Raw genomic sequence first — 25,213 nt, 5'->3', positions numbered from 1 at the left:
CACTGCTGTTACTTTCTAGGCATTGTTGTTGTTGTTATGTGCCATGGAGTCGGTTCCGACCCATAGCAACCCTGTACAGGGTTTCTGAGGCTGTAAATCTTTACGGGATCAGAACGCCTCATCTTTCTCCCTCAAAACAGCTGGTAGTTTCGAACCGCTGACCTTGCGGTTCGCAACCCGATTCGTAACCACTACACTACTAGAGCTCCTTTCCGTAAAGATTATAGGCTTGGAAATGCTATGAGGCAGTTCTACTTTTCTTAAAGGGTCTCTATAAGTTGAAAGTATGACTTCCTGACCCTTACAAGGGATGATTCTATGATTCTGTATTCCAAGAACAACAGTTCTATGATACATATACTTATTTTGGTGTTAAGACAAAAATCATATTAAGCTATTAATAGAAATTGAAGTTTATTTAATATAAAATCTGTAAGTCAGAGTAACATTTCAACTTGGGAGTAAAAAAGTGTTCCAAAGTAAAAAGAACTTCCAAAGATTTTTATATACCAAATTATTGACACTGGAGTTCTGGTATAGCATTGTAGGATAAGCACTGGACCATAAGGTTATTTGAAAGGCAAAGCTGTTGTTAAGTGCCTTCGAGTTGATTCCAGCTCATAGCTACCCTGTGTAGGGTTTCCAAGGCGCAGCTGGAGAGCTTGAACACTATACAGGGTCACTATGAGGCAGAACCAACTTGACGGCACTTAACAACAATAACATTATTGACATTTCCATGGACATGATATCAGAACAGTTTCATGTAATAACAATTTGCTTTAAATTACAGCTTGTAGGAGTCCTGGTATGGTGTTGGAGGATAAGCACTGGACTGCAAGGTAGATTTGAACCACAATGTTGGCAGTTCAAATCCACCAGTCACTGACGCTAAATAAGAACAGTCTGACTATGTAGTGCTGTAGGATAAGCACTGGATTGCTTATCATGAGGTTGGTGGTTCAAACCCACCAACTGCTCCTCAGAAACCCTATACAAGGTAACTATAATACAGAACTGACTTAAAGGCATTTAAAAACAACAAGAAGTTTGATTTTGGAGTTTGTTTCTAACTGCACATAGATAATTCTTTAGGAGCACAATGTTTAGGATGAAATGTTCTTTATTGATTTATCTAGTACATTGTTTGACTCAATGGTGATTTTAGGAAAGCAACTGTCTCAGTGATCAGGTCCATAGATTGATAATCTCAGGGTGATAGTTTGGGTGTGTCACCCCAACTTCCATGGACCCTAGAAATCTGGATTGCAGGATAATTCGACCCTGTTCCTCACTGACAAAGCTGTTGATATTATAGACGCATATCAGAAAGTGAACCAATAACTGCAACTCCAACCTGCTCTACCAAAAGATTGTTGTTGTTAAGTGCCGTGGAGTCGGTTCTGACTCATAGCGACCCTGTATAAAGTTATGGAGGAGCGGCTGGCGAGTTTGAACCGCCGACCTTGCAGTTCAAACCAACTTTGCAGTCCAGCACATTAACCTGCTGCGCCACACCAGGAAATTTTATTTAATATCCTGGATGTCTGTCTCCCAGGAGCACCTGGACATTGTGGCTGTAGATTTGATTTAAATAAAAAAAAAAAACAAACAAAGTCCGCTTAACAGTTAACTATTTACTGGCATGGTGGTGTAGGATAAACACTGAACTGCTAACCACAAGGTTGCTGGTTCAAACCCAACAATTGCTCCTCGGCAATCCTATACAGCGTTGCTATGAATCAGAACTGACTCAATGGTACTTAGCAACAAGAGGAAGGAAGTCTTAGCATGTGGAAAGTAGTCAACCTCAGAGAAAATTAACACTTCACAACATACCAAGAGAATGAAAATCCAATAAGAACATGGAAACATTAAAACTATGAGGAAACTCACAAGAAAGAACACAAAAATCATGAATTCAACAAAGGAAGACACACAGAACAAAGAAAGCAGCAAAACCACACACAAAAAAAACATTATGGCAGCAATTAATCAATAACTATCGATAATTACACTGTATGTAAATGGATTAAATGCAACTGTTAAGAGACGGAGGGTGGCAGAATTGAAAAGAAAACAAAATCCTTCAATATGCTGTCTGCAAGAGACACATCTCACACACACAGACAAAAACAGATTAAAAATCAAAGGATGGAAAATAACATACCAAGCTAATTGCAATAAAAAGCGAACAGGAGTGGCAGTACTAATCTCTGATGAAATAAACTTTAAGGCAGAAAAACAGCATAATAGATAAAGATGGACATTATCTCATGATTAAAGGGACAATTGAATAAGATGAAATAACCATAATAAATATCTATGTGCCCAATGAAAGAGCTCCAAAATATATAAAGCAAACTCTAATAGATTTGAAGAAAGAAATAGATGAATCTACAGTAATAGTGGGTGATTTTAATACACCGCTTTCAAAAATGGATAGAACAACCAGAAAGAAACTTGACAAAGACACAGAAGAACTAAACAACACAATGAGCCAACTGGACCTCATAGATGTGTACAGAGCATTCAACCCAACAACTGCACAATACACATTCTTTTCCAGTGTACATGGAACATTCTCCAGAATAGACCATGTTTTAGGCCACAAAACAAATCTCCATAAATTTACAAATATCAAAATGCTACAAAGCATCTTCTCAGACCACAGTGCCATCAAATTAGAAATCAACAATAGGAAGACCAAGGAAATCAAGTCAAATAATGGAAACTGAATAAAAGTAGTCAGCTCCAGAGACTAGAAGAGTTAGCAAGATGTCCAAGACACTGAGGAAGAAATACAGTGGTGGACTCTCTTTATTATACAAATTAATGGTTATTAGGACCTTATTGCCCATGGACAAGGGTGAAACAAGACCATTTTGTGGCTTCACGAAAGCCATCTTTTCTGTACTGTCAGGTCTCTGAGGAGGAAAGACACTGGATCTCACCTCTTTCAAGCTGAGGTTTAACATAGAATCTCTCTTGTGGATGGATGTTAGCTGGTAGGTGAGAATATCGAAAGTCCTGGGAGGGAATTTGCCATTATGGAAGTCTGGACTGGTGACATGAACATCACACCAGGAGGCAGAACTGGCCCTGGCACTGAGTCCTGAGGAGGCAACCTGACCCTCTGATGACTCAATGTATAAAACCCCCCCACAACTTATTAAAATAAAATTCCCCAGGCCCAGGAGCTGGATGCCAGATTGTATCAAGTGACATTCCCAAGAAGACAGCCTTGATAAAGAATAGGATCTGCCCAGAACTGGCATCTCTTTAACTGGAGGTAGGATACAATTTATAGGTTGTTGTTGTTGTTGTTAAGCGCCGTCGAGTCAGTTCTGACCCATCGCGACCCTGTACCGGGTTTCTGAGGGTGTAAATTTTTTTTTTTTTTTTTACGGGAGTAGAAAGCCTCATCTTTCTCCCGCGGAGCGGCTGGTAGTTTCGAACCGTTGATCTTAAGGTTCGCAGCGCGATTCATAACCACTACGCTACCAGAGCTACAAGAGCATTTTTATCAGACACAATTTATAGCTCTAGTTCAACAAGGTTATCAATGACCATTGTCCTTGGAAATGGAACAGACAGACATAGTTATTAGCTTTTACAAAGCGAGTAAAATCTGTATTTACATTTGGAAAGACATTTTAGTTGAGTGCTGAAACCTCCATGCATAAGTGATTAAACTCTGTCTCTTCACTGGGTGTGGCTGAATTGGCTTTGCATTGTAACAGGCACAAACTCACAGATGCGCTCTGGAATTAGAACAATGGTTACAGATGTGATTTTAGTATATAGAAAACCCCCTCACTTCTGGGAATCCACCAGCAATGAAGGGGGCCTCTGCAGCTATCTGAACCACTTCCTCAGCACTGGACTAGAATTTTCTGCATTGTGTGGTTCCAGTTTACAACAAGGACACAATAGAATATGAACACTAGATCTAAGAGGAAGAGAGGAGGGCAAATTAATGAGGAAAGGAATTTTTTTCTTTTTAAGAAGAAAGGGCAAGCAAGATAAACGAAATTAGAAGAGCCAGTGGTGAAAAGAAGGCCAGAACTTGCACTTGGGAGCTAGCATTCTAGAGCCACCACAAGAGCTCCTTAGAGTAAGTGGCAGTCACGAAGGTAGGGGCGGGACTTCCACGTAAGCCACGCCCCATAGGTGGTGCCTTGGGAGGCGGACTTCCTGTCCCGGGCCACCCCTCCCTGCGGAAGTCTACAGCTGTTACTGAGCCAAACAAGCTGATCGCCCTCTCAGGTAAGGTGAGACCTGAATCTGCGCGCGGGCCCTCGGTGGATTCGGCTGGTACTGCGGGCCTGGGCAGCGCGGAGTGGGTGAGCGCAGTCCGGGGTCGGCGCTGGTGGGCAGCTGGAACAACTTTGTCGGGCAGGTGTGATTCCGGGCCACCGCCGATTGATAACGTTTGTGTAGCGGTTACACCCATGCAATCTCAGTTAACCTTTGCGGAAAAATCCCGTCCCCCCCAATGTTTTTCATATTACCGACTTGGAAGAAGCTCGGAGAGACCCTAATTCACGAGCATCCGTAGGCCCGAGGAGGTGGTGGGGCAGCATCCTGTCCACAGTATTGCTGCTGGGAAAGAATAATAGGTGACTGAGAGAGAGAGACTAATGGTGGAAGGCTATGCCCAGGACAGGAACAGAAATGTTTCAAGTGTTTATGGCATTAGGAAATTGAAGGTGACTCAAATAAGATCTCTTCCATCAAGTAGTTTACAAACTAGAAAGAGAAGGTGTGTGCACAAATGACTCAGATGCTCAGTGCCTCAGTAGAGCTAATAACGTTTTATGGACCCCTAACAGGCCAAGGCTCTCTCCTAGCTTCTAAATGTGTGTTTTCTTCTAAGAAATGTCATTCAGACACACGACCTTAGCTGCCGCCTACCTGGATGGCCTTCATAGTTGCAACTTCTCTGAGCTTAGGATCTCTGCACTAAGCGAATTGACGTCTCTTCTTGGAGTCACATAGAACCCTAATGGAACTAACTCTTCTTGATCGCACTACCGTCTACCCAGATCCTAAACTTTTCGGTTGCTTCTTCATTATTATGTTTGGGCATCTCAGCATTATCTATGCAGATGCCAAAGCTAGAAATCTGGTCTAAAATCATTAAACTTTTCCTCACCCTTGTTCCCCATATCCATTCTGTTACTAAGTTCTTCAAGCTTTACCTCCCAAAGCAAGTATCCCTAGATTCTCTCTACCACCCCACCTCTATTTTTTAAGCCAACCATTTTGATTACTTTAGATTCCCAACCAAAACCTTCTGCTACCAATAAGTCAATTCTGACTCCTAGTGACCCTATAGAAGGTTTGTGAGACTGTAAATCTTTTTAAGAGTAGACAGTCTCATCTTTCTCCTGAGAATTGGGCTGGTGGATTTTGAACCGAGGACTCCTAAATCTCCATCCACGCTTTGGTCTTCCTTCCACCCTCAGATCCATTCTTTTCAGTTGCTATTGTTGTAAAGTGCCATTGAGTCAGTTTTGACTCATAGTGTTTCTAAGAAGCAGCAGGTGGGTTTAAACAACTGACCTTCTGGTTCAAATTGACCTTAGAGTCTAGTGCATAGCCTACAGTGCCACGTCAGTAGCCACAGTGAAATGATCCTTTCAATATCAAAATCCTTATTTTTATGACACTGAAAAGAAGATTCCTATTACCTCCTCCCTCACCCTGCTTGCTTTACTTTGGAACTGCCACACTTGGACTTTTCAGTTAGTACTCAAGGTACTAGGTGCCCTGAAGTTGAGTTAGTGTATGTCCCTGCACGACCTTATCTGATACCTGGAGCTCCACTGTCATGTGATTATCATTTTCACTTTTCCTTCTTTATCTTTTGTATTTGAATTTGCACGGAATCTGTGATTTTTTATGTTATATTTTATTTTATTTTTTTTTACAAAGCAAGGAAATTTTTATTTCTACATTCACTCAAGTAGTGACTAAATGTCCTGAAGTTTGTCTTGATAGACTACGATGATCAAATACTAAATTTAGTTTCCATAGAATGGTTTTAGCCTCCTGATTCTATCATAAGAGCAAGAGGGAAAAAAATATTCATTAAAGGCTTAGCATAGCCACCATTTTAGATGCCACTTTTGTCTTTAGGTGAATATACATTAAACCAAACCATGTTCCAGCAATAATTTTCTATTTGTTTTCACTGATATCACTTAGAGTGTTTGTTGTTGTTGTTGTTATGTGCCGTGGAGTCGGTTCCGACTCATAGCGACCCTGTACAGGGTTTCCGAGGCTGTAAATCTTTATGGGAGCAGAAAGCCTCATCTTTCTCTCGTGGAACAGCTGGTAGTTTCGAACTGCTGACCTTGGGGTTCACAGCCCGATTCGTAACCACTTCGCTACCAGAGCTCAGCTTTCTTATCTGGAACAAATTTAAATTCACATGGCAAATAATGTTGTACAGATGTTTGTTAAGAATTTACCAATCTATCAAGCATTTTAAAAAGTCAATTTAACATACAAAGCAATATAATATTTATTATCAGAAACTGTATTACATGACTGATAAAGAGACACACTGTATCATTTGGTTTGTTAAACTCTACCCAACACATGCTGTTTTTTATTAACAAAAAAAACCTTAAATCTGAAGTTAAATGGTTTTACAGTCAGGTCCTACTGAAATAGCACACAGATTTCCAGACAATATTCAGAACACTGGCAAATTGGACAGGTTGTACTTTTGGGACTACAAAAAAAATCCTGAATTAATCTGAAGAATTGGCAAGGAGTTACCAGAGAAATTATGCAGTGGTGTTGATTTTTATTTTTCTTTACCTAGAATTCTACAGCGCTAAAATTTATGAATTGATTTATCTTTTTAATAATCCGCACCAGTCTTGCCCACTGATACAATTAAAATTGGACCTTTTCAGTTCTTAGTTCACAAGTTTATTATGAAAAACACCGCAGTGCTCTTGTGCAGTAACATCTTCTTACAGGTGGGGGTGGGGGAGGAACGGGAGACAGTTATGTTCAAAGCAACAAACCAGGTTCTGACAGTAACAAAGAACAAAATGGGGCTGAGATTGAGAGGGGAAATAAACTGAGTGCAGACAAATCATACAATTAAATTAAACAGTATCCCTGAAAAGAAACAAAACAAGTTCAAAACTCACAAGTAGAGGGTAGCCTTGGTACTTGTTTTAAAAAATGTTCATTAAGCTCCAGTGATTGTTTGCTGCTATCCTTATCTACAGTCATGCTGAGTAAAGCTGTAGCTAAATGGAAGTTAAATTGTATTCATGAGGTGTTAATGTTTACATCTTAATGTCTGCAGTCTCTCAGAGAAAGCAAAAGTAACTATAAATAGCATTATGCCAGAAACTGGTTTCTTGACCAGCAATGTCGCTTCAACATGCAGTGAACTGGTTGATTCTAAAGTGGTCACAGCTGTTGATGACAAGTGGCTTTGTATTTCTTCTATAGCACATCTTTTGGTCTGTGTGAAAACAAGTTTTTTTTTTTTAAATGTTTTATTGTGCATTGTGTGATAATCTACATGGGAGAACATCAGCTTTACATTCATTCCATCATCCATCATTTCGTTGGCATAGTTATCATCCTGTCCATGCATCCTCACCCAACCAAGGGGTGTACCCTGTAAACCTGCATCCCCCTCCCACCACAGTCCTCAGCCCCTTTCCATCTCCTGATCCCGAGCCCCCAGCCCCACCATCTCTTGACGTTGTCTTCTCTACCTCCATCCTAGGCCTCACTGCCTCTCTGGGTAGGATTCCGCTCTTCGCTCTTCTCCATTGATGGTCCCAGGGTCCTCCGCTCCTAGACTGATAAATTAATCACTCCCCTCTTGGTTACAAAATGTCCATCTTTAGATTTCCAACCCTCTGAACCAGTCCTGATAGCAATTATTCACCATTGCATCACAAGAGACCCATCTGTATTTCATTTCCTCAGCCCTTCCTGGACAGGCTGGACACCACTCACTGGAGACTCTACCTTCCTCCACGCCCTCTGGATCTAGGTTCCCTCTTGAAAGCTTGTAAGCCAGTCACTTCTTACCCTTTGTATCCCTCCCCCCATTTTGGGTAGCCAATGTCCAAGTTGCCCATCCCTGTCTACCCTTTGTGTGGAGGGGGTGGGTATAGTTCTTGCAGCAGGGATTTGTTTCCTCTTTTGAGCTACTGCATTTATAGGTGTAGGTCATGTTTATCGAATCGTATCAGATGACGCTTTTTCCCCTCTTCTTTCTTCTTAGGGTTGAGCTCTGTGGTGTTCTTACATCTGTCTGGCCTCTTTTTATCGGCTGGCCGCCCTGCTCTCCACTCTAGACCTCTGTGGCTGTGTCACTGACCCTGAGCCCATGAGTCCCCAGATGATGCCTTGCTACTGGCCGACCAGGTCTCCATCCGGGTTCACAGTAGTTTGCTGAACCATGCAGGGCTTAGCTCGCCCCTTCGTTGATGTTCTTCGGCCACTTCCCCTTCTGGGTGACGTGCGTGGTTGTCAGTCAAAGTGTATATTTCCCTTGCGTCTTAGTCTTGGAAGAGAATTTGCACTGAGAGGATCTGATCACTTGCCTTGATGTCTCCTGGGCAGGCCACCTGTATGTTCTTGTGGTAAGAGTCAGACTGCCCTTATTGTTTTGTATTTTTCCTGTAGGTCCTTCTTTCAAGAGGTATCTTCTGGGAAAACAAGTTTTTTTTAATGTTAACTATTCTCTGAGTTACTGTTGCTCTTTCCATTTCCATTAGGTCAATATATGGTTCATGGCAATACTGTACAAGTTTAAAATGTCATTACAGGAAGTAGTCTGGGGACTGACGAGTAACATGTGGCTCACGTCTGTGGGGTGCTGCTGGGTCAAACTGCAAGAAAGTGTATTTTAGAGTGCCATCAAGTTCCATGATTGCAGCTTGGTTGCCACAATGATAACAATAGTTTGGAGCACTGAAAATTGTCACTACATTCCAGTCATGGTACCAATTATACCCCTCCATAACCAGCTGGTGAGCTCTAGACACCAACGGGAGACCATTGGCATGATTAAACAAACGTCTCAGAAATATCTTGTCCAAAGGTGTAACCAGCTCCTCAAGGAGATATACCCCAACCACCTCGGTCATCTGGATCTGACCACAGCAAGTCACACATTGGGCCCTCTTGGGGGTCCTGTAAGCGATCAAGTGCTCTGATGTGATCCAGTGTATCTATGGATGGTGAGAGGCCACCATGTAGACAGAAGATCTGCCCATCCACCAAGGCAGTGAGAGGGAGATAGTCAAAAAGATCTGTAAAATATTTCCACACATTTAGCATTTCCATATTTCCTTAAACATTCATCATAGAAACAATACACTTGTGTGATCTGTCTGCTCTCCTGATTCCTTTGAAGAATGGTGATGCATTCGCGGTAACAAACTTTAAGAGCTAAAAGCAGTGTAACTGTTTCAACTGAGTAATATCCTCCGTCAACGTAATCTTCCCTAACCAGGTAATTCGTGTCTGGTGATATGCCACCAGTTCTGAACAGTTCCATGAGATTGTGAAACTTCTTGCACGTTGGATTCTTTTGTCAAGATTTCTTTAGCCTTTTCCCAGAGGCGTTTGAACTGGGACTCGGACAGCTGATTGCACTCGTTCAGCTTCTCGATCCACTGATCCAGCTCCTTGGTGAACACATTCTCGTCCAGGATGCCACCTGCCCGAAACTGGCTGCTGCTCCGTGCTACTCCCGCACAGCTGCCCGCACACAGGCCACCAGCACACACTGCCGCCGGTTCCCGAGGTACTACAGTGGCTACTGGCAGTTGCTCCATGTGACCACTGGCCCTCTGTCTCTACAGTGCTCGGCCACCGGCCTGGTGCCTCCTCCGCTCGCTCTAGCTCCGGAGCTCGGCTCTCTGTAATGGTGGCTGCCCTTATAGTTTATTTTTGTTGTTGGGAATATACATAGCAGAAAATAAGCTAATTCTACGATTTTGACATGTACAATCCAGTGACACTGATTGCATTCTTCAAGTTGTACAACTATTCTCAGCTTCCTTCCTATGCCATGTTTTTCCTCCCCCATTAGTGCAAACTTACTGTTTCTTGTCCTTGTTGTTATGTGTCATCTAGTTGGTACCAACTCATAGTGACCCTCTGTACAACAGAAAGAAACATTGCCTGGTCCTGGGCTAAACTCTCAATCGTTGCTACATTTGAGTCCATCACTGCTGCCACTGTGCCAGTCCATCTAGTTGGGGATCTTCTTCTTTTTTTCCAGCCCTCCACTTTACTAAACATGATTCCTTCTTCAGTGACTGGTCCCTCCTGATGATATGAGAGACAAAAGTCTGGCCTTTCTGGCTTCCAAGGAGCACTCTGGCTACACTTCTCCCAACACAGATCTGTTTGTTCTTTTGGCAGTCCATAGTATTTTCAGTATTCTCCAATACAGTAACTCTCAAGTGCATCAGTTCTTCTATGGTCTTCCTTATTCGCATATACTGTCCAATTGTCGCATGCTTATGAGGTTATTGAAAATACCATGGCTTGGGCCAGGAACACCTTAGTCCGCAAGGGGACAATTTTGCTCTTTAACCCTTTAAAGAGGCCTTGTGAGATTTGACTAATAACAATAGTTCATTTGATTTCTTGACTGCTGCTTCCATGAGTGTTGATGGTTGATCCAAGAAGAATGAAGTCCTTGACAACTTCAGTCTTTTCTCCCTTGATAAGAATGTTGTTTATTGGTCTGGTGGTGAGGATTTCCATTTTCTTTGCATGGAGGTGCAACCCATACTGAGCACTGTGGTCTTTGTTCTTCATCAGCAAGTATTTTAAGTCCTCTTCACTTTCAGCAAGCAAGGTTGTATCATCTGCATATTGCAGGTTGTTAGTAAGTCTTCCTCCAATCCTGATGCCACATCCACATCTTCATCCACAGTCCAGCTTCTTGGATTATTTGCTCAGCATACTGATTGAATAAATATGGTGAAAGAATACAACCCTAGTGCACACCTTTCCTAATTTGAAATCATATGGTATTCCTTTGTTCTGTTGGTACAGCTACATCCTGTACAGTTTCCTCATGAGCACAATTAAATGTTCTGGAATACTTATACTTCCTAATGTTGTCCATAGCTTGTTATGAGTCACACAATCGAAAGCCTTTTCCTAGCTGACGTATCACAGGTAAATATCTTTCTGGTATTCTCTCTTTTCAGCCAAGATCTATCTGATGTCAGCAATGATGTCCTTCTTTCTACATCCTCTTCTGAAACCAGCTTGAACTTTGTCAATGTCTAGTTGCAGCGGTTTTGGGGTTATCTTTAGTGAAACTTTACTCCTTGTCCTTAGGTTTCACTATCCAATCTTGAGGAACTCTAAGCAGTTACTTACATAACTACAAAATAGCCTTTTTAAAAAAAAAAAAATATCAGGAAAGAAACGCACAGAAAACTACATAACTACAAAATAGCCTTTTTTAAAAAAAAAAAATATCAGGAAAGAAACGCACAGAAAACTGGTCATTTCTGCCCTTTTCCTTTCTCCTTTGCTTCCCTCTTCTGTGATGTAAGTGCCATCATGGGGATTTTTCAGTTGTTTTCAAGGTTAAACACTGTCAGGTATTCCCCTATAAGCACTTAGACATCTCTAAATTCTCCTTTATAAATGTTTCTACATATTTCTGTGTCTGCTTGCTTCAACGGCTTTTGTGGGTTATGTAGTGATTATAGGGTGTGGTTAAGCCAGAAGTCAGGAAAAGCTGGACACTTAAGAGAAGAATGCTATGTTTGTTTATTTTTTTCCCCTCTGAAGTTCAGGGAAATAAATTTACTGCTTTTTTGTTTTTTTAAGCCCTGGAATTTTTTCTATGTAGATTCCTGTAACAGCATGAGCAGTTAGTGTACTTTAAAATCAGAATTGGGCTCACATTCTGACTGTGTCATTTGGTTAACTGTGAACATGATCCTTTCTGAGCCTTAAGTTCTTCATTTTACAACCTTATTAAAAAAAATGTTGTATGTATAAAGCACCTATCACACTGCCTGGCTTTCAATAAGTACATGCACATATTGTTCCTTCCTTTCAAAGCTGCGTTTATTTCAGTATTCCCAACATCTTTCTCCTTTTCACTTTAGTCCAGGCATGCAACATTATTTGTTGTGTCCATTTGTTTTCTATTCCCAAACCATTGTGTGTGTGTTTCAATGTGACACGGTGTAAACATTTTGGGAAATACTTGGATGCTAAGTTTGGTTGGTAACAATGTTTGAACCAACCAGTGGGAGAAAGATGTGGCAGTTTGCTTCCATAAAGGTTGCAGCTTCAGAAACTATGGGGTAGCTCTACTCTGTGTTGTAGCATCGCTGTGAGTTAGGAATTGGCTTGACTGTAATTTTTTTACCGACTGTTTTCTTTTATGCAAATATTTCTACAGTGGGAGTGGACTAGTTTGGCTTTTACTGATCTTCGGAATAAATCTTTCAAAAAATTAAATTTTATAATGTGGAAATAAATGCTGAAATGAAAGTATGTTGTCTGTTGAGATTTTTAACGAGTATTCTATGATTAAGAGTATTAGGGATTTGTAACTTCTTTTTGATCATATTTAGATTTATTCAGAAGATGGCTGATCCTTGGCAGGAATGCATGGATTATGCAGTAACCCTAGCAAGACAAGCTGGAGAGGTATGAACTAAAGTATCTTCTCATCTTTAGTGCAATGGATGTGTGTACAGTATGTGGTTGCCTTGTTAAATACACATTATTTTGATTAGTTGTCTTCTTTTTTTTTTTTTTTTTTTAATCTCCATACTTTAAGTGGAATGAATCTTCCAAGTAAAAAACATATTTTATTTCTATGTCAATAAATGATTGGCGCAAAGAGTTTAATACTCTACTTCTAACTGAAATGTTGGTGGTTCAAATCTACCCAGAGGTGTGTCAGGAGAACAGCCTAGTGACCTCCTTCTAGAATGTCAGAGACTTGAAACCCTGTGGAAGATAGCTCAACTCTGAAACACATGGAATTGCCATGAGCAAGAATTGTGGCAACAGCAACTGTTTGTTTTTAATTTAAAAAATTTATTTAATGTCACTGGAAACTTTTTGTGATGACAGTTGTGAATGTAAAATCAAGTATAAGGTTATATATTATGAGGTGGCCATAAATATTTAAGGACGATTTTATAAATAGTATGGTAAGGCATTTTAAAGAATATAATCATATAAGACAGGTTCATTGTTTTAAACCATTTCTATATTTTACCTTTTAGTTTGAGTTATTATTACTTATGAGTTTTCTATTTGCTTACCGAAAAATCTTTTTAGGTGGTTTGTGATGCTTTGAAAAACGAAATGAATGTCATGATTAAAAGTTCTCCAGCCGATTTGGTAACTGCAACTGACCAGAAAGTTGAAAAAATGCTTATCTCTGCCATTAAAGGAAAATACCCATCTCACAGGTATTTATGATTTCAGTTTCAAATTAATAAAATGAAATCTAGGTTGAAGTCAGTGTATTGAGCAAAAGTTTTTATTCTACAGAAACTGGTTATATTTAACTTAAACTGAAAAGGAATTTATTTCGAGGTATTTGCAGCCAGGCTCAGGCAAGAATTATGGGAGAAAAGACATGTTGATACCTACACTACCGGAGCCAGTGGTACAACGCCTCACTCTTGACTCTGATGACTTTGAATATTTCCTAACTAGCCTTATGCCTTTACTTCATTGGCTCAAGATTACAAACCCTGGGCAGAAACAGCTGCTTGCTGAATTTAGTTCAAGCTGTCAGGGAGAAGGGAAGAGAAACTTCATGGGTTCCTTCATAATAAGGGTAATGTTTGGATGCTGAACAGCGAAAGTGACAACTGTCTACCTTAGAAGCTTAATTATATTCTCTATATTCTAAATTTTGTGATAGGTAGAGTGCTAGTAACTTTAGGGAGTTGAAGCAGAAACACACCAGTGAAGGTTTTCTTATAAGCACACAAATATAATAGAAACACTGTCATTACTTTAAAGCTTTGTTGTTGTTTTTGTTAGTTGCCATTGATCTCTTCCAACTCATAGCAACCCCATGTACCACACAACAAAAGATTGCCCAGTCTTTGTCATCTTCACAACCATAGATTTGCTTGAGTCTGTCATCGTGGTCACTGTTAATTCGGATCCCTTCCATCCGATCCCTTCCATCCGAGAGCGGTCCTCTTCCAGCACTGCATTGGATGATATCCTGTTGCATTCCTTAGGGTTTTCATTGGCAAATTCTAGGAGGTAGATCCCTAGGCCTTTCCTCCTAGTCTATGTTAATCTGGAAGCTCTGGTAAAACTTGCCCTTCCTGGGTGACCCTGCAACTATTTGAACTATAAGTGGTATAGCATCCAACATGACAGTAGCACAAGCCACCAAGTACAACATATTGATAGACGGGTAGTTTAAAGCTTTAGCATGTCATTTTCTACTCCTTTTCTGGTCTTACCCAACTTTCTTAGTCATTGAAAAGAAAAAAATGTATAATGCCTTGGTTAAGCATTGTTGTTAAGGGCCGTTGAGTCAATTCTGACGCATAGAGACCCCATATAGGGTTTCCAAGGAGCAGCTGATGAGCTTGAACCACCGGCCTTGCAGTTCAAACAACTTTGCAGTCTGACGCATTAGCCCACAGCACCACACCACATATTTCCTCACAATAGAAAATTTACAGCTAAGAAAAAGAGATAAAAGAAGATAGTGATAATAATTGTTAGGACAGTTTAGTCTTGAATAAAGGAAAGAACAAAACCAATAAACTTAAACACCATTAATAAAATTTACTTAAGATTGAGCGCATAGTGGATTTTAGCGAGACATGTTGTGGTTAAGTGGCCACAGAATCGATTCCAATTCATAGTGAGCCAATACGGGGTTTCTAAGGAGCAGCTGGTGGGTTTGGACCACTGATCTTGTGGTTCACAGCCCAGTACTTATCCTATAGTGCCACACCATGAGTCCATAGGGATGCATGAAGAAACAGTAAATTTGGTGAGAGATGTGCTTTTTCATTAACCTGTATTCACATTTGCTTAATGTGTTAATTATTTAGTGCTCCTGTAGCAAACACTACATGACTTTAACAGACAGAAATTTGTTTTTTCACAGTTTAGGCTAGAGATCCAAGTTCAGGGTGCTAGATGTAGGGGAAGGCTTTCTGTCTCTGTTAGCTCTGGAGCATGGTCTGTCTCCTCTGACTCTGAGCCTCTGTGCCTGGGTGATTATGTGGGTTGGCTTCTTTCCCCCATCTCTGCTTGCCCGCTTGCTTGTTTTTGTTGGTTTTTTTTTTAAGGTTTCATTATGGATTGAGTGAAAGTTTACAGGGCATATCATCAGGTTTACATTCAACAAATCATATGTCTTGTTTCATTACAATGTACTATGAGTTAACAATGTTTCTCTCTATTCACTTTAGCTTTTTTTTTTTTCTTTTTAATAAAACTCTTAGGCATATATAATAATTTCACCACCAAATGGCACATTCTGCAAGTTCTGGCCACCACCACTTGCTTGTTTTAATTTCATTTATATTTTAGAAGAGATTGATGCCTCATCATAAAAAAGCATAACATTCCCAAGTGGAATTATAACTGCAGATTAGAAGTTAGGATTTATAACACATATTTTTTGGAGACACAGTTTGATCCATAACATTCCACATCTTGGCCCCCCAATTTCATGTCCTTGCTACATACAAACTACATTCATCCCATCATAGCACCCTTCTTGTTTTTGTGTTGTTATGTGCCATCGAATTAGTTCCAACCCATAGCGACCCTGTATAGGGTTTCTAAGGGGCAACCGGTGGGTTCGAACCACTGACCTTGCAGTTCAAACTGACTTGCAGTCTAGCCCAAGTCTAAAATTGCATCTTCTGAATCATTTAGATGAAATATGGGGTAGACTTTAAGTGTATTCTATCCTGAGACAAAATTTTTCCTGATCTGTGAACATGTAAATTCTAGAATGCAAATTATTTTTCCAAAGTGCAATAGTAAAACAGGCACAAGGTAGAAATTTCTGTTGCAAATGAGAGAAATTGGAAGGAAGGAAGGGATAATAGGCACCAAGCCAGTCCAAAACAGCAAAACAAATTGCATTACCTCTCAAGACTTGAAAATAATCCTCTGCTCTTTGGTATCTTCTGAGCAATGGCCCAGTTCTGTAGACTCTGGGTATTGGCCATGTACTCTAGGTTCTGGGTGTAGGCCTCTTGTTTTAGCTCTGCCTTCCAGACGTTTTGATATGTCCATTCTGCTCCCTCAGCTTTAGTCTGCTCCATTCTAGTTCATCTGAGTGGCCACCCCATCCCCTCAGCCCAGGCAGGTCCTGTTTTTATGTCTTGTGGGCAGAGCAGCTCCAGCCTCCCAGCACACCTTAATGGCAGCCCCACACTCTAGCACCAAGTTGGTGAAGATCCGACTCTGAAGCCTAGAAAGATGTGGTCCTACCTTTTGAGATCCAGGAGATCATAGTCACACTCTGAAACTAGGAAGTCCCTCCTTTCCATGCCCTTTCCAGCAATTCTGCTCATCTCCCAGCTGCTGCAGGGAGGGCCCTTTGTGTGGAGGATGACATTTGAAGCTCTTTTGTTCTGTTTCCAAGAAGCAGACAGTATTTGCTGCTTCTCTGTCCTCCTAAATCTAAGCTAATGGGTTTTCTGCTGTGGGATTTGGTTAGATGCATCTGTCACAGGTTTAATCTCTTTACTAAAACATTGTGTATCCACATCCTTGATGAAAATTCTAGAGCACATGTTCTTAGTTTGTACAACAGAAATTTCCAGATCTTTAAATCTTGTTTTCATTTTGCACAGTTCATTTGTAAGCCCATCTCTCTCCTCTCACATTCTACTATAAGCAGCAAGGAGAAATCACATGACCCTTTAAGATTTTGCTTAGAAATCTTATCAGCCAAATACCCAAGTTTGTCACTTACAAGTTCTTCCTCCCACCAAACATTTGACCACAATTTAGGCAAGTGCCTTACTACGTTAAAAACCTTGCCCTTCCTCCATTGTCCAATCACAGGTTCTTCATCTTCTTTTCAAGGCTCATCAGAAGCACATTTAACATCCACAGTTCTATCAATGTTCTATTGCTGTCACCATATGTATTTTCTAAAACATTACTTCCTCTGTAGTTCTCCTTACTTTCTTTTGAGCCCTCAGCAGAATTACTTTTGACATCCATAGTTCTACAGCAGTCTCTTCAAGACAAGGTAAGCTTCTGCTTTTAGACCCCTTAAAACTCTCCCAACCTCCATCTATTACCCAATTCTAAAACCACTTCCACATTGCTTTTTAGAGCAACACCTTTTACTTCTCCATACAAGAGTCATCCTTAGCTAGTGCTCCTATAACAGAAATAGAACATGTGGGTGGCTTTAACAAACAGAAATCTATTTTCTCACAGTTAAGTGTAAAAGTAGCGATTCAGGGCACTAGCTCTAGGGCAAGACTTTCTCTCTCTGTCAGCTGTGGAGGAAGGTCCTTGTCTCTCTAGCTTCTGGGTCATGGTTCTTTGGAGATCTCCATGTATCTTGACATCTATTTTACCCATTTTCTGCTGATTATTTAATCTCTTTTACATCATTCATCTGTCAGTGTGTTTTTTTGTGTGGTGACTTGAGTGTTGGGATGCTGGAAACTCTGCCACCAGTATTTTAAATAACAGCAGGGACGCCCGTGATGGACATGTTTCAGCTGAGCTTCCAGACTAAGATAGATTAGGAGGAAGGAGAAGTGGACTACTTCTGAATGTTCAGCCACTGAAAACCTTATAAATAGCAATGGAGCACCAGAATATTGTCAGATATAGTGTCTGAAGATGTGCCTCTCCTACCGGAAGGCACTCAAAATACAGCTGGGGAAGAACTTCCTCCTAAAATAGAGTTGACTATGATGATGAAAATGGAGTAATAAAGATTTTAGGACCTTCATTTGCTGATGAGGTACAACTCAAAATGAGGAAAACCAACTGTAAACCAATCCATTAATAATCAGAACATGGAATGTGCGACGTAATTGGAAGTTGTAAAAAATAAAGTAAAACACATAAAAGTGGATATCCTAGGCACTGGTGAGTTTAAAAAGACTGGTATTGGCCATTTTGAATCTGACAGTCATAATGATTCACTGTGCCAAGAATGACAAATTGAAAAAAGAATGCAGTTTCAATCTTTATAAAACAGAACATTTCACATTATGTTGAGTGAAAATAGTCAATCACAAAAGGTTAAATATGGTATGAGACCATTATTATAAAAACTAAAGGTTTTTATACTAAAAGAAATATTCTTAGATGGTTCCTAGAGGTAGGAGGGAAGGGAGAGTAATTTACTGGCTAGAAGGTAGAGACATTAGCTCTGGTGATGGGGAGGGCAACATACAAGAAGAGGAAGAGTGACAGAATGATGAAGATAGGTGAAGACTCAGGGTGGTATGCATGGGCTAAAGACACAGGCTGAGTGGGTATGGAAAGAAGAGTGTGAGTATCCTCACAAATATATGAGTTTGAAAGAGTAGTATTTATACATGGGTAGTTACCTTTCCTGCAAACACAGCTATGAATGTGATGGAGCATACAACAGGCAAAATGATGAAAACTTCTTAGATAATTATCAAACATCTTAAGGCAATGACTTGGTTAGCCTGGGAGTTTAGACTATAGTCTCTGAGAACACCATGGTCAGTTGGCCGTCTTCTGTATTCTACTTTGGTGGGTAGTGTCTGGAATATTAAAAGCTCATGAGTGGCAATCTGAGGTGCAGCTATTGATCTCTCTATGTGTAGACAAAAGAAGAGTGATAAGAATTGAAGAGGCTTGGAATCAGTCCAATGGACAAATGGAACATGTGAATATCAGTTTCCATATCTCTGAGACCAGAAGAACTAGATGGTGCCCAGCTACCATTAGCAACTGTTCCGAAAGGGATCACATTAGAGGGAACTGGGTAGAGTGGGAGAAACTGGGGTGGGGGGAACCCTCAAAATGATATAATATATAAATAAATAAGACAGGGCTTAGTGGTCAGAAAGAGACTGGAGGAACCCAAGACAATGGTCGTGGACCACCCTTCAGGTCTGGAAAGAAACCCACTTTTGTGGCCCAGTTTTCAATCAAGCAGTGATTAGGGAAATAGGAAGGATAACAGCACTAGTTATCATTCAAATGGGTCAAGCATTCAAAATCAAAAGGGCAACACATTTTCTGAGGACAGCATTAAGGATTGGGAAGGTATGTGTAATGCAAAAAGAAACAATAGGAAGCAAGTTTGACGTGGAAGTGATTGCAATCATTGAGATGAAACAAAAAAGTATTTGTTAGAATGTAAAACTGATGATCTTGTCTGTAAATTTACACTCAATTCAAAAATAAAAAATAAGAAAATGAAATAGAGAAAAAAGAGAACATTTCAAGATCTATCTTGAAGTCTAATGCTGTCTGTGGTAGGGTAATATCTATATGCCTACAAGGAAGGCCAGTTTATACCACTGTTTTTACTCACCAAGCACTAAAGCCAGTGATATGAAATTATTCTGCCAGCTTTTTCGGACTAATGTGGCGTTTTAGGGAAAGCACTGGATTGCGAATTAAAAGGTCGGCAGTTCAAATCCATCAGCTGTTCCCTGGAAACTATACAGGGTTGATGAGTCAGAACCAACTTGATGGTACTAAACAACAACCAACTTTTTCAGACTGAAATTGATCAAGCATGCAATCAAGATGTACTGATAATTACTGGTGATTGAAATGTAAAGGTTGGAGACAAAGAGGAAGGATCAGTAGTTGCAAAATATGGCCTTGATAATAGAAATGAAGCTGGAGCTCACTTCATAGAATTTTCTTTTTTTTAAGTTTTCATTGTGAGGTTTACATGGGAGAACGTCAACTTTACACTCATCCTATCGTATTTTGTTTCATTGCAATGATTACAATCCCCTCCATGCATCACCAAATTGCCAAAAGGTACACTACACAGGCCCACCCCTGCCTGCCAGCACACAGTCCCTCTCCCTCCCTGAGTCCAGTGTCCCCAGCTGCTCCATCTGTCCACGTCATCGTCTCTGTCTCCATCCCTGACATCACTGCCTCTCGGAGTAGAGTCCCGGTCTCTGTTCTTCTCACTTGATTCCCCCAGTGAACTCCGCTCCTAGGCTGTAAAATCAATCACTCTCCTCCTTTTGTCAAAAAACATCTTCTGTTTATAATTCCTACTCTCACAATCAGTCCTGATGGCAGTTATTTACTATTGTCTTATCCCCATTTCCTTTTGACAGCCCGGTCCCAACAGATTGGAAATCATTCATTGGAGGTTCTACCTACCCTTGCCCCATCTGAAACTAGGCTCCCTCTTGAAAGCTTGTAAGCCAGTCACTTCTTGCCTTTATAGGCCCCTCCATTTTGGCTAGCCAATGTCCAGATTGCCCCCATCCCTGTCAACTCTGTGTACTGAGGAGGTGGGAGTGATCGTCGCTGTAAAGATTTGTTCCCTTTTTTTGAGCTGCTACATCCATAAGTATAGGTAAAGTTCATCCAATTGTATCAGGTTACTCCCCCCACCCCCCCTCTTCTTCTAGTCGAGTTCTGATCGTCCAACCATTGAAGCCAGGTCAAATGGGTACTGTCTGCAAGTATGGGTGTTTCTGTACTTCATAGAATTTTTGGAAAACCAATGGCTTATTCATTACAAACATCTTTTAAACAACATAGAAAATGAGTGTACACATGGACCTCATCAAATGGAAATACACAGAAATCAAATTAACTACATCTGTGGGAAGAGACGGTGGAAATGCTCCCATATCATCAACCAGAACAAGGCAGGGGAAGATTGTGGACCAGATCATCAGTTGTTCATATGCAAGTTCAGGCTGAAGCTAAAGAAAATTAAAACAACTCCACAAGAGCCAAATACGACCTTGAATATGTTGTTAAGTGCTATAGAATCGGTTCTGACTCATAGCGACCCTGTAGAGGCTTTCCAAGGTGAGTTTAAACCACCGACCTAGCGGTCCAGCACATTATCCTAAAGCACCACATCAGGACTCCAACCTTGAATATGTTGTTGTTGTTAAGTACCTTCGAGTCAATTACGACCCATAGAGACCCTGTATAGGGTTTCCAAGGAGAAAGTGATGAGCCTGAACCACTGAGCTTGTAGTTCAAAAGACTTTGCAGTCATGCATTAGCCCACAGTGCCACAGTCTAGGACTCCAACCTTGAATATATCCCACCTGAATTTAGAGAGAATCTGAAGAACAGATTTGCTGCATTAAATACTAATGACCAAAGATCAGAAGAGTTGTGGGATGACATCAAGAACATCATACAGAAAGAAAGCAAAAGTTATAAAGAAGAGAAGAAAGAGGGAAACGACCGAAATGGATGTCAGAAGAGACTCAGAGTTGCTTTGCAGCATAGAGATGCTAAAGAAAATGGAAGAAATGAGGTAAAAGAGCTAAAACAGAAAATTTCGAAGTGCAGCTTGAGAAGATAAAGTAAAATATTATAATGAAATATGTGAACACCTGGAGTTAGAAAACCAAAAGGGAAGAACACGTTGCTCTGTATTTCTCAAGTTGAAGAAAAAGTTCAAACCTCGACTGGTAATACTTAGGGATTTTATTGGCAGATGGAGTCATAGTGTGGTGGTGTAGGATAAGCATTGGACTGCATACTACAGGGTTGGCAGTTCAAACACACCAGTAACTCCTTGGAAACCGTATTTATATGAGTTGGAAATGACTTAACAGAACTTAACAGCAACAATATGGGCAAAAATATTGAATGATGCTGAAAGCATCAAAAAAAGATGGAAGCAATACACAGAGTTACTGTACCAAAAAGAAATGGTCGGTTTTCAACCATTTCAAGAGGTAGCGTATGATCAAGAGCCAATGTTACTGAAAAAGTCCAAAGTGCACTAAAGACACTGACAAAGAACATTACTCCAGGAATTGATGGAATAAAAATTGAAATCTTTCAGCAAATTGATGCAGCATGGGAGGCACTCACTATTTTATACCAAGAAATTTGGAAGAAAGCTACGTAGCCAACCAATTGGAAGAGATCCGTATTTGTGCCCATCCCAAAGAAAGGTGACACAAAGGAACGTGGAAATCATCAGACAACATCATTAAAATCACATGCAATTAAAATTTTGCTAAGGATAATTCAAAAGCTGCAGCACAGTACATGTGAGGGAACTGCAGAGGTTTAAGCTGGATTCAGACGAGGATGTAGAATAAAGGGTATCATTGTTCATGTCAGATGTATCTTGACTGAAAACAGAATACCAGGTTATTTACCTGTGATTTTTTGCTTATGTGAAGGCTTTCAACTATGTCGATCATGACAAGCTATGAATAACATTGGGAAGAATGGGGTATTACAGAACACTTACTTGTGCTCATGAGAAACCTGTACATAGACCAAGAGGCATACTTTTGAATAGAACAAGGGGGCACTGAATGATTTAAAATTAAGAAAGGTATGTATTAGGGTTATATATTTTCATTATTGTTACTCATTCTGTATGCTAAGCAAATAATCTGAGTAGCTGCATTATATGAAGAATTTGGCATCAAGATTGGAGGAAAACTCGTTAACAGCCTGCTATATGCAGATGATACAACCTTGCTTTGTGAAAGTGAAGAGGACTTAAAATATTTACTAATGAAGACCAAAAGACCACAGCCTTCAGTATGGGTTGCACCTCAATGCAAAGCAAACAAAATTTCTTACCACTGGACCAATAAATATAACATTATGATAAATGGAGAAAATATTGAAATTGTTAAATACTTATTTTTCTTGGGTTGATTAGTAACACTCATGGAAGCCAAGGTCAAGAAATCAAGCGATGTATTGCATTAAGCAAGTCAGCTGCACAACACCTCTTTAAAGTGTTCAAGGGCAAAGCTGTTAGTTTGAGGACTAAGGGGGCACCTGACCCAACATACGGTCTTTTCATGTGAAAGAAAAAATTGTAAATGCCTGTGAAAGTTGGACAGTGAGTAAGGAAGACTGTAGAAGAATTGATGCATTTTAGTTATGTTGGCATAGTACGGTAAAAGTACCATGGACTGTCTTGGAAGTACAGCAGGAACTTTCTTTAAAAGTCAGAATGGCGAGACTTCACCTCTCATACTTGGGAAATTCTATCAGGAGGTACCAGTTTCTGGAGAAAGACATCAAGCAAAGTAAAGTGGAGGATCAGTGAGAAAGAGGAAGACCCCCAACAAGATGGGTTGTCACAGTGGTAGCAGCACTGGATTCAAGCTTAACAATGATCGTGAGGATGGCACAGGGCAGTGTTTTGTTCTGTTGTGCACGTGGTTGTTATGACTTGGAACTTACTCCTTGGCACCTAACAACAACATATCTCAAAAGAGATTGACTCAAAACACAACCTTCAGTAATCCTGTCTTATTAACATAACAAAGACAACCCATTCCCAAATGGGATTATTACCATAGATGAAGAGGTTAGGATTTACAATAAATATATTGTGGGAGACACAATTCAATGCATAAGAATTACATATTATTTACATTGTCTGTTGCTGCATAACAAATTACCCTATGCACTACTCAGCTTTAGATAACGTTTCTCATTTCCTACAAAGGATTTTTTTTAGGTGTCCTTGTGCATGTTTATTTTGGCTCAGTCTAGTATTATTACATTTAAATTTTTTGAATTCTGTAATTCACGTGGATTTGTTTTTTACAAGGAGAGATATAGAGCAATGATAGAGAAGTATAGTGTATGTTATTGTTAAGTGACGTTGAATCAGTTTCAACTCATAGGGACTCTGTGTAGGGTTTCTGAGGAGCAGTAAGTGGGTTTGAACTGCTGACCTTGTGATTCGAAGTCTAGTGCTTATCCTACAGCACCGCACTAGAGTCTGTGAATGTTCTTGTTAAATCCTGTATAGTGTTTCTGAGGAGCATCTGGTGGGTCTGAACCACTAACCTTGTAGTTCAAACCAACCTTGTAGTACTTATCCTACAGTGCTACACCTGGACTCCCATATAGTGTATGAACTTGTTCTATTTTATAATAGATTGTGTAGTTAACAAAACGTTATGGTTTGAATCAATGTAAAGATAGTTTTTGTCTTTCTTGCTTTTAGTTTTATTGGTGAGGAATCCGTAGCCGCTGGAGAAAGAAGTATTTTAACTGACAACCCTACGTGGATTATTGACCCTATTGATGGAACTACCAATTTTGTACATAGGTATGTTTTAAAAATTTTAAATTGTAATTAATGCCTGTTAATGAAGTAGACCTTTATAATACCCTGTCTAGAACAGAAACACGTTAGAGAATTGTACAACTTGTTGATGCTTCTTTAGTATATAAGAAAATGTATATGAAATACAATAGAACAAAATGTATTATGCATAATTTCTACCAGATATAGCGGAAGAAGAAATGCTATTGTAGTGGTGTCGTTGTATTTTTTAAATGTGGAACGATACTCACATATTGTAACATGAGAGAAGATTATAACACAGTGTTTGCAGTATGATGCCTTTTAGTTAAATTGAAAACTCAATACTAAATGCTTTTTTAAGGCTTTTATTTTCAGTAGTTAGTTTGAACATGTTCTGTCCATTTTCTTGATCTTGAATGTGAATTGTAATTACAGTGTATGTGTTACAGTTGACTCTCATTAGCTGTTTACTTTTCACATGTGGACCTCTACATTTTGTGTTGGAGTAGGGGCAGGTGATAACCATCGGTTTTGTGAAAGCAGACCCGTGTTTTCATGAACCTAGCCTATGAGTAGAATCACACACACAGAAAAAAAGAATTAAATTTTGATCCTGTTGCTCAATATTGAAATGAATTATTATTATTACTCTCTTTCCTTAACACCCATTGCCATGGTGTAGATTCGGATTCATAGCAACCTTACAGGACGGAGGAGAACTGCCTCCAAGGGTCCCCAAGACTACAATTGTTACTGTCACATCTTTCTCTCCTGCTAAGTAGCTGCTTGAGAAATACTGACCGTGTTCTTCCCTTTTGGTTTTCTAACTCTAAATCTTTGCATATTTTATTATAGTATTTGGCTTTATCTTCTCGAGCTGATCTTTGAAATTTCCTGTTCATCTCTTGCACCTCTTCAGTTTTTCCATTTGCTTTGGCATCTCTACGT

General features: G+C 40.0%; 1 protein-coding gene and 1 pseudogene across 2 annotated transcripts in view; one reads left to right on the top strand and one right to left on the bottom strand.

Annotated features, from left to right (window-relative positions):
* Positions 1-8,816: 8,816 nt before the first annotated feature.
* On the bottom strand, positions 8,817-9,704 carry LOC102836353 (annotated as a pseudogene).
* A 2,923-nt stretch (positions 9,705-12,627) lies between these two features.
* The window catches only part of IMPA1 (inositol(myo)-1(or 4)-monophosphatase 1), a 43,583-nt gene continuing 30,997 nt past the window's right edge, over positions 12,628-25,213 (top strand). The window contains exons 1-3 of one of the 2 annotated variants that reach the window (XM_006830814.1): positions 12,628-12,696; positions 13,339-13,472; positions 24,182-24,286. In XM_006830814.1, coding sequence (XP_006830877.1) covers positions 12,634-12,696; positions 13,339-13,472; positions 24,182-24,286 — 302 coding nt within the window. In that variant the 5' untranslated portion in view covers positions 12,628-12,633. The remainder of the gene's footprint in view (positions 12,697-13,338; positions 13,473-24,181; positions 24,287-25,213) is intronic. The other variant, XM_006830813.1, reaches the window with a different exon arrangement.

Source organism: Chrysochloris asiatica, unplaced genomic scaffold, assembly GCF_000296735.1.
Source record: "Chrysochloris asiatica unplaced genomic scaffold, ChrAsi1.0 scaffold00001, whole genome shotgun sequence".
NCBI classification, from domain to species: domain Eukaryota; kingdom Metazoa; phylum Chordata; class Mammalia; order Afrosoricida; family Chrysochloridae; genus Chrysochloris; species Chrysochloris asiatica.
The sequence above is the reverse complement of the archived record's forward strand: the minus strand, read 5'-3'. Positions and strand labels throughout refer to the sequence as shown.